The sequence below is a fragment of the Mytilus edulis genome, chromosome 5 (assembly GCF_963676685.1).
Source record: "Mytilus edulis chromosome 5, xbMytEdul2.2, whole genome shotgun sequence".
Taxonomy (NCBI): domain Eukaryota; kingdom Metazoa; phylum Mollusca; class Bivalvia; order Mytilida; family Mytilidae; genus Mytilus; species Mytilus edulis.
Window position 1 is genome coordinate 1,091,323 of NC_092348.1, and position 13,693 is coordinate 1,105,015.

General features: G+C 33.1%; 1 protein-coding gene across 1 annotated transcript in view; it reads left to right on the top strand.

Annotated features, from left to right (window-relative positions):
- Positions 1-673: 673 nt before the first annotated feature.
- Positions 674-13,693, top strand: part of LOC139522641 (uncharacterized) — a 217,888-nt gene continuing 204,868 nt past the window's right edge. The window contains exons 1-6 of the mRNA XM_071316107.1: positions 674-737; positions 6,602-6,721; positions 7,667-7,780; positions 9,889-10,002; positions 10,141-10,254; positions 10,857-10,990. Of these exons, the coding sequence (XP_071172208.1) occupies positions 674-737; positions 6,602-6,721; positions 7,667-7,780; positions 9,889-10,002; positions 10,141-10,254; positions 10,857-10,990 (660 nt within the window). The remainder of the gene's footprint in view (positions 738-6,601; positions 6,722-7,666; positions 7,781-9,888; positions 10,003-10,140; positions 10,255-10,856; positions 10,991-13,693) is intronic.

Below are 13,693 nucleotides of genomic sequence, written 5' to 3' on the forward strand. Positions count from 1 at the left end.
TATACCTACGTGTTTTGATGGTATGTATATACATGCTATCAATCTATTTAGATAAAGATCTTTCTTAAAAACTAAACAGCACCATTATATGACCCTCACATTTTTTAAAAGTTATAAGACTATTTATCAAACATTTCTGTATGTCAAATAAAGAATATTTATGTTAATAACACAATTTCTTATCATTAAGACCATAAAAGTACATGTAATTGAAATGTTATTCAAAAGTAATTTAGCATTACATACTTTTGTTTTTGTAATTCATTAAATTATCATTACATGTAATTGCTGAATTACACATTACATTCACTTGCATGGAAAATTGTAATGCATTACACTTAATTACCATTACATTTTCAATTACCCCCTTTCCTGCTATGTTGTAACATTCTAGCAGCGCCTACATACGGAGTAAATATCGCCTAATTGACGCAATATTCCCGGGCTTGTATTTCCTATCATGATTTCCTTGATAGAGGCATGTTGCCCAAAAGGAAACTATTACACCAAGAGTTACAAATGGTGAAGTTTTACAAACCCAATCACGAGTTGTTTGACTGTTGACATATTATATCGTATATGCTCCTTATGTCTGGTAACAATTCCGTTCCGTTTCCACGAATGTGTCCTACCGAATTAAGATTTCTTCCGGGTTTGTAATAACATGAGCAACATGACGGGTGACACATGGGCAGCAGGGTCTGCTTACCCTTCTGGAGCACCTGAGATTACCCAGAGTTTTTGGTTTGATTCGTATTGCTTGATCTTTAGTTTTCAATGTTGTGTCTTTTGTACTGTTATTTAGATATAGGAAGATGTGGTGTGAGTGCCAATGAGACAACTCTCCATCCAAATAACAATTTAAAAAAGTAAACCATTATAGGTCAATGTACGACCTTCAACACAGAGCCTTGGCTCACACCGAACAACAAGCTATAAAGGGCCTCAAAATTACTAATGTAAAACCATTCAAACGTGAAAACCAACGGTCTAATCTATATAAAAAACGAGAAACGAGAAACACGTATAAATTACATAAACAAACGACAACTACTGTACATCAGATTCCTGACTAAGGATAGTTGCAAACATTTGCAGCGGGATTAAACTTTTTAATGGTTCCAAAACTTCTCCCTTTTTCTGAAACAATAGCATAACATCACAACATAGGTAAACACCCGATAAAATATCAATTGGCAGGCTTAACTCAATACATTTTTTTTTGTCTGTTTGTATCTTTTTTTAGCCGTGGCGTTTTAGTTTATTTTCGATCTATGAGTTTGAATGTTCCTTTGGTATATTGCCCCCTTTTTTAGTCAACATTGTATTATAATCCTAATAACTATATCAAAAAACAAATTTGTCAACAAAGAAACATAAAAAGGCATATTGACAAAGCACAAAAAATAGCAAAACAGTGAACACCAAAAACAAATGCCGATATCTACAAAAATACATAGTAGTGCATACAACATGCAAACTACAAGATAACAAGGAACACCTCCCACAGACACCACAAACAAATTTTAAACTGCACGTCACACGAATTTATCAACGTCACAAAAAGAGATTTTTATTTTGTGACGTTTATATATATTATCATCTTTTCTCAAAATAGAACTGATATTCAACTACTTACTAGTTTGTAATAACGTTTGATCTAAAAATGAATTTGATAAATACCTGCCATTACATACATTTCTCTCGGAATATGGAATAAAACAATAACTGTCTTTTGTTTCAGTAAATATGTGGTTTAGTTGACATTTGGCCTCAGTGAATATCAGTTTTCTAAGAGTCAATAAAACCACACATTTACCTCAGGACAGTAATTGTATAATATTTGCCTTAAATGGAATATTATCGTAAAACTATGTGATTTTATTACGACGTCAAGGTAACGTAAATCCGAAAGAATTGTTTGAAGGTATAACCATTTCCACCAGTATTGGATAAATAAAAATAACTTACCTGAAGTTATGTGAAGTGATTTTATGTCTTCATGACTTCCAGTATGTATTATAATTAGCATCTGGACAATCAGGAGCATTTGAAGGGATACGTTTTACATCTGATGGAAGGATAGGCCATTGAAATATAAAATTTTATCATGATTTTAATCCTTAGGGTTATTGAATGGTTAAAAATATCATATTATTTCGAGATGTACAAACAAATACAATACAAACGTGTTCTCTTTATAATGCAGTAATTCAACATTAATTCTATTAAGACATGATACAATGTTAAAGTATTGTTTCTAAAATGCTGTATATAAGATCTAGATTGTTGTCCTGATGACTTGGATGTTTTGTTATATGTTCCTTTGAAGATGATGCGATGATAATGCAATAATATTGTACAGTATATTTAGAACATAATATGGTAATAAAAGTGTTCATTTGGTAAAAAAATAAATATAACAATTAAGTAAACTCCTATCATAACCAAAAAGAGAAAAAAAAACAACAAAGGTTGAGGTCTTAAAGAAAATTCATAAAGGAAATGTCAAGATCAAAAGCACGAACACATAAAACAAATGAAAAATAACTGTTATATTATTAACTTAGTACAGACATTTCCTTACGTAAATATGGTAGATTAAACCTGGTTTTATAGCTAGCTAAACCTTTTACTTGTATGGTAGTAGCATAAAATTTAATGATATTGAATTACAGTCATATCATTGTACTTACGAATGCAATTCCTTTTGTAAGATAATAACTGATCCACAATCAGCGATCAAGCTATATGTTTTTTAGAAAATGGATAACTTTTCCAATATATATGAAAGTTTTCATTTTATCTTGTTTATGATACCGAATAACACGAAAGTCAATATAAAACATGGAATGGAAAAACTGGGTTTTTACCTACATCTAATGTCAATGAAATCAAAAGTAAGTAAACAATTAGCGTGGTTTACATTTGTTAGATGAGCAAATTATAAAATGAAAAATCTTGACTAGTTTTAAAAATATTTTTCTTAACTACGAAGGCACATATTTCACTCAGTTTAATTGAGGTCTAACGTTGGCATGTCAGTACCTGCCGATTGTCCTCTGTTAATGTATGTATCATTGTCATTGTGCCTAGTTATATTCTTTAATTACCTACTCTGACATCGGACTTGGACTTCTTGTAAACTGTTTTACTGTGCGTAATGATGTGTGCTTCTTTATTCTACATTGGATCGAGGCATAGGGGAACGGTTGAGATTTTACAAAGCTCTTTTTACCCCGTCACATTTTTGTACCTGTCTCAAGTCAGGAACCTCTGGCCTTTTTTAGTTTTGTATATCTTTCAAATTTTATTTCATTTGTATATGTTTCGGAATTTAGCATTGCGTCCATTTTCACTGAACTGGTACACATTTGTCTTTAGGGTCCAGCTGAGGCACACATACCAGTGCCGGATTTGCTCGCTGCGTTGAAAATCCATGGGTGGCCTTCCGCTGCTATAATCTCCTTTGTCGGGTTGTTGTCACTTTTTTCTCCAATTTCCATACTCAATTGTATTGCATTTTTCAGTATCGGGTTCAGAATTACATCTAATTTTTTGAAGTTCTGATTTTCTCTTTTACTTCTATTGGAACTGAGCACAAACTGAAGCGCAACACATGCTAGTGCTTTTCTAATTAAAATCGGAATTTGAATGGGAAAAGTTAATATAATAAAAAAAAAATATATATATGGGGTTTTTCATTCACAAAAAAAATATATTGAAGTGTCAGCGAGGTCGTCGTCACGGATCAAAATATAAGACGGCCCATAGAATCGATTTGATATAAAGTCATTGTCGTTATGTAATTTAAGCATTGTAAATAAGGGCGACAGTAGTATACCGCTGTTCAAAGTGACTTCTGAATTAGATGTGTATAGACAGAGGAAGTTGTGATTTTATAATGCATTTAACAAATGCAGGCATACTATTGATACTCATTATATATAAAATTATATTTGTTTACTGACATGGATACTATTTATCTGTGTGTATTCTGTTACTATTTCAAAAGATTATAAACAAACGACATATCCCCATGCAATTTGAAATTAATTAACCATTTTATTCTATCGTACAAAAAACAAATAAAAATACATATTTACAAAATTAATTAACCAGCAAAAATAAAACAGGAACAAGCAATAATCTAAATGATAAGAAAAAATAACTTATGTATAGTGTTGACATCGTTAGCCAGTGTTATATTTAACCAGGTTTAATCCATCATTACAATACATAACAAAATACCGGCACTAAATCAGGAACATGAGAGTTGTAATCAATTCGTTTGATGTGTTTGAGCCTTTTATTTTACCATTTGATTATGGACTTTATTTTTTGAATTTTCCCCTGGTTTCTGTTTTTTTGTTATTTGACTGTTTTTGTTAATCGCTATTTTTTTGGGGTTTTATATCATTCGAGTAATCATTTTTATTACTGTATACTGCAATTGTTAATTTTAATAGCATTGATCAAGACGTTCCTTGTTTTTTTTTAACTCTCATCGTTCTAGATAAACGTTGAATGCTACATGCGCATCTGTTACAGTAAAGTTGGTAGTGAAAGTATAAAAACAAAACCGATTTTAAGGGCCTCGGATGACAGTCCGTAAAATCCATCTAAATAGTTTATTAGTATCAGTGAGGTTTACACAGATACAATCTAGTTGACCGAATTTGGGAAAATAATAAGATCTACTTCGTATCATAATAGGGTTATTGTTTGGTGCGTTTTAAATCATTTTGTTCTACATCAGATTTTTTTTCTTTAGTCCATATCATTCAATCCAAAAATAAATTGCATCTGAAAAACAGTTTTACGATTTAAAGTTTAAAGGCCGATGTATCCTTACCTTTCAGTTAAAGTTTTAATGAGTTCAAAGAGGTATATATGATAAGATTCTTGACTTTGTTGACCAAAATAATGGATAAGATACGTTAGAAAGATACGACTTTTTGAAAATAGACACATGATTTGTGGATTAACCCAAGTAAGTTGTCAGTAATTATGACTGTTGTATCATTAGATAGCATCCTATTGTTATATCATGAACTTTGACAACTGCCAAATAAGGCTGTGTCTATTTAAAAAAATAATTCATCACTTAATCATTATAAAGGTTTTGCTAATTTTCAATGTGTCATAAGTGTAGAACGCCCCATGCGGGGGGGGGGGGGGGGGCCTTAGTATTTCAAAAAATTCTTAAATTTGTAAACAGCTAATTTATAAATAAAACCATATCAATGACAATTCATGTCGACACAAAAGGTGCTGACTACTGGGCTTGTGATACCCTCGGGGAAATAAATCTCCACCAGCAGTGGCATCGACCCAGTGGTTTTAAATAAACTCATCATAGAAACCAGGACTAAATTTAGTACATACGCCAGACGCGCGTTTCGTCTACAAAAGACTCATCAGTGACGCTCGAATCTAAAAAAAAGTTAAAAAGGCCAAATAAATTACGAAGGTATCTGGATTATAACTTTGTACGCCAGACGCGCGTTTCGTCTACATAAGATTCATCAGTGACGTTCATATCAAAATATTTAAAAAGCCAAACAAGTACAAAGTTGAAGAGCATTGAGAATCCGAAATTGCAAAAGTTTGTGCCAAATACAACTAAGGTAATCTATGCCTGGGATAGTAAATTCCTTAGTTTTTCGGGAAATTCAAAGTATTGTAAACAGAAAGTTTATAAAAAATACCATATTTTTGATATTCACGTCAACACCGAAGTGTTGACTACTGGGCTGGTAATACCCTGGGGGACAAAACGCCCACCAGCAGTGGCATCGACCTCATGGTGTAAATAGTTATCAAAGGTATCAGGATTATTATTTAGAAAGCCTTACGCGCGTTTCGTCTTCATAAGACTCATCAGTGACGCTCATATCAAAATAGAGCATTGAGGATTCAAAATTCCAAAAAATTCTCTAACAACTCTGCCTAGTTTTCCGTGTTGCATATTTTGAGGCTTCATATTCAAATTTCTGAATGAAAAACTACTTTAGACGACTTCCATCTGCATCCCTTCTATAGAATTAAATTCCTATTATGGAATTTAACCAATACCAGCTTCATACTTAAAATTAATTGGTTTTAAGACTACTTTTTCCTCAGAATATAAAGTGTCGCTCGGGGTGTCCGATTTTGCATCTCAAGGGGTAGAGGCTTCCAATAAAAAACTAATAGATTTGCAGATAGAACATGTATATCGGTTTGTATCTGATACTTTTCAATTCAAACACATCTGCTATATTATGCTAACAAATAAAAAACTGAGAGTACTTCATTTTGCCTGTTTTTTAGTCATATAGGACATGTGCTTTTGATTTAATAAATAATAAAAATTGACTCAAAATATTTCGTTTTAAAGCTAGATATTGATTCCTTTTCCTTTCCAGTCACTATAATAGACGGATAAAAAGTCACTGATGTGGCTCAATGCACTGAATCATGAAGGAAAAACATAGAGCAGACCTTCATATAAGATTTTGCCGAAGCCACCAATAGTTAAACTCTATCAAAGTTCATCATCAGTCTCCTTTCGGAAGCGCACGCGTATAAATGTATTAATCCTATTTTATTTACAAAGTGATCAATGAATGTGATAACCAGATTTGTCAGAATGATGGGACTTGCGAAGATTTAGATGGATTAGCGAGATGGCGCTGTAACTGTCTGCCAGGGTTTACTGGTATACATTGTGAAACTGGTAAATATGAGAAACAAAAGATTGATCAACGCACCACATAATTTACAAAATTGTTAGAAGAGTTAATTTTTGCAAATAAAGCTTAAAGGCTAAACTGACTGCAATAGATAAAACAATAAATGCACCCATAGCCTTAATATGCTATAGTGTCATATATAGAAGTAGGCCTTCGGTTCCAAATTATTGTTTTGATACAGTATTTTGTCTTTTCCCGAGAATCTTAGCTGATTCACTGCAATTAAGAAATCGCTGGAGTTATATGACAATGATGCATCATATTTTAATACAGATGTGGTATGATTGCCAAATATAGTCTACTTCCTATCAGTTTATTGCAGTATTTCTGAAATTCGATTATCAGATATTTATATTCAAGCAAAATATCAAAACAAGTATATTCGGGTATACAAATATATAAAGGGTAATTTCATTTATTCCTCATAGACTACGAGACTCGGTGCACGCTGTACTTGTCATTTCAGACATTAATGAATGTGCAAACACGCCTTGTCAACATAATGGGAAGTGTTTGGATTTGTTGAAAGCGTACAGATGTCACTGCAGGGAAGGTTTTACTGGAAACAGTTGTCAGATAGGTTATTTGATGATATAGTGAAATGTTCTTATGTTTGCATGCATATAATTGTATAATCATATCTTTTCTAGACTGCATCCATCAGATTATGAGGTATACTAAACATTATCACCTATCTAAAATATAAAAACTGATTAAAGACAATTTTTAGACCCCTCCAGCCAATAAAAACCCACAACAACAAACCAACATAGTCTCTCCTATTAATGGACAAAGACAAGTCTGGTATTAAATAAGTTAAAATTAGCGCCATGTTTTCTTTGTTGAAGAACACTCAATTTTTTTTTTAATTAGTGTTTTACTGGAAATTTAAACATTGTGATATAAACTTTTTTAGATTTTCATTGTAGACATAAATAAATGTGGAAGCGATCCATGTATGCATGGAGCAATATGTAGAGATATGGAGTATCTTTACGTGTGCGACTGTCAATCTGGATATGTAGGGGATAACTATCAAATAGGTAAAAAATAAAACACAAACACACTGCAAGGAAAATTCCAGACGGAAAATCATTTCTACCGCAGTCCCACTAGGCCACAATCGCATTACGATCTGTGAAAAAAATGAAAATTTTGACGATCGTAGTGGGATCGTGCACATTGCAGTAAGGTCGCAATACGGTCCTGGTGAGGCCTTCAAGGTTGTGATTAGCGTGGCCAACTTTGAACATGTTCAAAACAATCGTGGTGCGGTCGTGGCTAAATCAGGTCGTAGTAGAAGCGTAGCGAGAGCGCAGGAAGGTCGCAGAAAGATCGCAAAGGTCGCTGTACTATCGTAGCGAGAGCGTAGCAAAAGCGTGATGAATTCAAAACGTCTGCTCTACGATCTTGCACATCGCAGTAAGGTCGCAATACGGTCCTGGTGAGGTCTTCAAGATTGTGATGAGCGTGGCCAATTTAAAAATGTTCAAAACAATCTTGGTGCGGTCGTGGCCAAATCAGGTCGTATTAGAAGCGTAGTGAGAGCTCAGGAAGGTCGCGGAAAGATCGCAAAGGTCGCTGTACCATCGTAGCGAAAGCGTGATTGAATTCAAAACGTCTGCGCTACGATGTCACAACAACGTTACTACGACCTCACTACGACCATCACGTTCACACCTCGACCATGTACGCTTTCATTACGACTATACGACGTTTGCACCACACTACGATTCCAGCACGCCCCATACCGTCTACATCACGCTCTTCTTACGACCTGACTACTTCATACCACGACCATCATGCCAATTGTCATTTTCACATGATATATAAAAGCTCTCCAGATTTTGTTTGTCTGTATGTATTTTAGCCTCTTGTCATTTTTCTCCAATGGCTCAACCATGCTTGACACATCTGTGTCATCCCTGCTATCGTTCACTAAAACATTGTCATTTGAGCTTGATGAACCAGGAATTGGTTGTAATTCATGTTGAATTGATTGATAGAGTTTGGTGGCATGAATGTGTTGTTTTTGAGAAATCTACGTATTAATCAGAAATATACATGAATGGAATGGAACAGTATTTATATAGAACACGATGTTGACGTTATTGAGTTCTAACGTAGTAAGATCGGTATGAACGTAGTGTAAGTGTGGTAAGAACATGCTAAAATCGCAGTAGGAGCGCGAATAATGTCGTAGTGAGAACGTGATGAGCGTAGTAAGATCATGACAATCGTAGAAACAGCGTGGAAAGAACGTGGCATAGTAGTATCGGGATCGTTGTAGAATCGTAATGAGGACGTTGTATCATCGTGAAATCAACGAAAATTATCATTTTCATGCCGCTCATATCGCGACCTCACCACGATCTTAATTTATTATAGATCGCGGTGAGCGTGGTGCGGTCGTGGTCTAGTAGGACTGGGGCTTTATCAAATAGCGAAATCAAATCACAATAAATGGATAACAAATGTCATATTTCTTACTTGGTACAGACATTTATTTATATAGAAAATTGAGGATTAAACCTGATTTTAAAGCAAGCTAAACCTCTCACTTGTTCGACAGTTGCATACAATTCCATGATGTTGACAACAAAAAATGTGCGACCAAACCAAACAGACATAACAGGTTAAAATGTCAAAAATAGGAGTACAGAAGTCAATATTGTGTAATAATATTAATCACTATTAAAACAAACGGATATCTCAACAACGAAAAACAAAATGACATAAAGACAAAGTACATAAGCAAAAAGGAAAAAACAAAATAAAAACAACAAAAAAATACCAAAACACATAACATAATAACAGGATAGATAAGAATCGAGCAACTCAAAAATGAACATAACTTAAAAATGACTGAACAGTAAAGATAAAAATTTACAAAGACAAAAAAATGATAACACGTAATTAAGATTATAAACAACGCCACTAACTATAATCTATACCTTAAGACCATCGTGTAGTCATAAATGTGTGCAAAAGGGTTACACTCGTTGGAATGTTGTACATAAAGTATTTTGTTAAACAGCAAGAAGTGCAATAAAGAATTAATAAATGTTTTTTGGGTGGGTTCATGTTTCTTGGTCATTAGTTTTCTATGTTGTGTCTTGACCCTTAAAAAAATCTTATATTCTGATTTCAGACATTGATGAATGTCAGAGCAATCCATGTTACAACAATGCTTCATGTATTGATAGAACACCCGGATGGAACTGTGCTTGTTTACCTGGGTATACCGGAAACAGGTGTCAGACAGGTTAGTACATATAATGACAAGAAAACAATAGCCTAAAGTGTTTTCAGGTATCAAATAACTATTTCGTAATAATCAATTAAGATAAACTGTATTGTATAAACAATTTGCTTTGCTTTGTTTAATTAATATTTTTTTCAGAGATAAACAAATGTCAAAGTAATCCATGTAGAAATAACGGTACATGTGTGGATCTTATCAAAGGTTATGAATGGCTTTGTACAAATGAATCATTCGGACTGCACTGTGAAAAATGTAAGTTGATTGGTCATGTATTCATCCTGTCTTATTCATATATCATGTTCATGCGAAACTATATTGTCTAATTTAATAGTATTGATCGAAAAAAAGGGTTCGACCCTAAATGACCTTTAAAAGTGCAAGTGATTTAGAAACATTCGGATTATGCGAGACCCTCATGGTTTGGCTAGGTCATTAAACATCCCCTAATAGTAATTGCAATATACAGAAAAAGTCAGAATACAGAAAAGATTTAATCGTAAAATTGAAAAATATTTGTTTTGTTAAGTTTTAATTATTTCCACATGTCTTATGTAAATATTGTTTTCGTTGGGGCGAAATAACATTTTGAATGCTCTCTGACGAACGGTAACTGGACATAATTATCTTACAGATAACACGAATTCCAGTAGCGGTAATTAATTACACCAATCGTCAAAAAATATAAGGAAAATGGTTTGTCGTCACGCAATTCTGCAAAAAACGGGCGGGGTTTCCAATCGTTTTTTACGGCACAAAAATCTGTTGTTAAACTTTAGAATTAGGTTATACAAAACGTGAACTTTTTTCATTTATTCAGTAAGCCTTGATTGGTTCCTAATTTTGTATATTGAAAGGGATTGATCATTGTTCATCTAGTCCTTGTCTGCATGATGGCATATGTACAAATCGATATGGAGGATTTACATGTGAATGTTTAGAATCTTGGTATGGTGAAAGATGTGAATTTAACGAAATTAACAGAACTCAGGTAATCAAACGATAAATTAAAAGTATGTTGTTTAAGAAATATTAGTTACTAGTTTTTCAAAAAATTGAAAGCACTTAAAATCTGTTTGTTCTACCCTGTAGGTTGAATGAATTTTTCACTTAAAGCCAATGAGATATATTTGGTGCGCAAAATAACCATTTCGGGAATACACTTTTTAAATTGGTGGATGATACCAAATAAACTCATCATATATACCAGGACTAAATTTTGTGTATACGCCAGACGCGCGTTTCGTCTACAAAAGACTCATCAGTGACGCTCGAATCCAAAAAAGGTTAAAAAGGCGAAATAAAGTACGAAGTTGAAGGGATATCTTTAATAGAATGGTTCTTTATTGGCAGTCTTGTGTTGTTCGTTATAGTTATCCTACTATCCGGACGGAAACGTTTAGATAACTATTAAATATGTTTGCAACACGTAATAAGTATTTTAACAATACAGAAACTTCATGAGAAGTGCCTTTCTAGCACAAAATCATTTGGAAAATTAAAGTTTGAGGATGACATAAAAAATGTATAGCAAAAATACCGAACGAATATAGAAATAAATTAAAAACCAATTGTTCAGAGAACAATTGAAGGTCTTTCCATCAAAACAATGTATTTTGATATGAAAAGTTGTGAAACTAAGTTTAAAATGTCATTTCAATCGTCAAATGATAGCTCCTAGTAAGCTGATTCCAAAAATATATTGTTTCCATACATTTTTTTTTTAAATAAGGGAGATAATTTGTTACTTCCGGTTTGAAAAATGTTACTTCCGATTATATTTGAATATTTACTTGACACTAATTCCAAAAATATCTGGTTCTATATACTTTTATATTAATAAAGTACAAAAAAATAGCTACTTCCGGTTTACAAAAGGTCACTTCATGTTGTTTTTTCAAGGTTAAATGGTTTGATACCTTTTTCTAAAAGTTGTATATCTTTATCATGTAAACATATAGAATAAAAGCAAAGGTCAAAATGTAGAACGTCAAATTAAGCTATGACCTTGAGATCAATTTCAAGGTCATAAACCAAGGACCTCAAATCAAAAGACCATAGGTCTTAATTATATTTAGTTAATGAGTTATATCACCAAACGCGTATTTTTAAATACAAGAGGGGAGAAAACTCCCTTTTACATTCAACGTACGCTTGCAATCAAAATTTACATCTTACGACATGTCGCAACTAACAATTTAGTAAAAATAATTTGTTGATATCTTATACAGTCTTTGGATATAAGTGAAAATAAGCCAAATTCAAATATTAGAATATGACCCTGACCTTTGACCTTGACCTAATTTTCATTTTTTGGGACCAAGGACGTCAAATCAAAAGATCCTAGGTCTCGATCACTTATGATTTATAAGATAGAAATTCATATCACTTATATCAGATGCATAAGGGGAAATAACTCTCATATGGAGCGGTCATATCGCTTCGGTCAAAATAGGACAAATCATGCCAAGGATATAACGAGCAATTTTGTAAAATAAATATGTCATAATCTTTTACGGTTGCGAAGGAGATGCGCTAACAATGAAAACAGTGTTTGGGGAGATAACTCCTACAAAGAAAAGTATTCGTTTACGCAGGGTAAATTTCAAAAGCGCATAAACTGATCGATATCATATACAAAATATCTAAGCGACATATTGCGAATCAAATGTTTATCGCAAGAACAAAATTAGGCGGAAGAAAAAAAAAAAAAAATAATCAGAAGAAAAACAATAGGTCTTTCCACAGAAAAGTGGAAAGACCTAATAAATTCAAAAACGCGAGGTCAATTAAAACTGAGAAAAAAACCCAAACCTTATCAACCAACAGACTTAGAATATTGATTTTCCGAAGAAAATGGTGGGTTCAACATGGTTTTATAAGTAGATACACCTCCCAATTGTATGTCAGTTGTTGATAAATTTGTAAGTATACATCACAGTCATCCAACACAACTGACTAAAATATAATCTTACAAAGACTTCAAACAAAACAATTGGAGTTATTATTTAATTTGACAAAGACGTCTTATAAAATAACAATTATGGAATAACCTTTAAAATCACATAAGGAACACGACGGGTGTCACATGTGGAGCAGGATCTGCTTACCATTCCGGAGCTCCTGAGATCACCCCTAGTTTTTGTTGGGGTTCGTGTTGTTTATTCTTTAGTTTTCTATGTTGTGTCATGTGTACTATTGTTTTTCTGTTTGTCTTTTTCATTTTTAGCCATGGCGTTGTCAGCTTGTTTTAGATTTATGAGTTTGACTGTCCCTTTGGTATCTTTCGTCCCTCTTTTAAAAAAGAAGTGGATGATATCAATGGACGACTAGTTATTATTTATTTATTTTATATTTTAAAGCTATGTACTGATCTGGAATATACCGAATGCTCCTGTTTTACTCATCAGCTGAAACCAAAGCCAAAATCAAACAAAATATTAATTGGAAGTATAGGATCTTTAATAGGATTGTTTATGACTATTATTTTCTACACTTCATGGATGTTATTAGATAGAACGAATATTCAAGGAAATAGTATTGACCCAGAGAAGCCAAAAATATTTCGCGATAACCAATCAACGAAGAATGAATATATATTGGGACGTTTAGATACAAGTAAATCACCAGTAGGCAGTGACATCCGTCAAAAGAAACATCACAACTGTTTTATGGATCATAGTGGATTTGATTT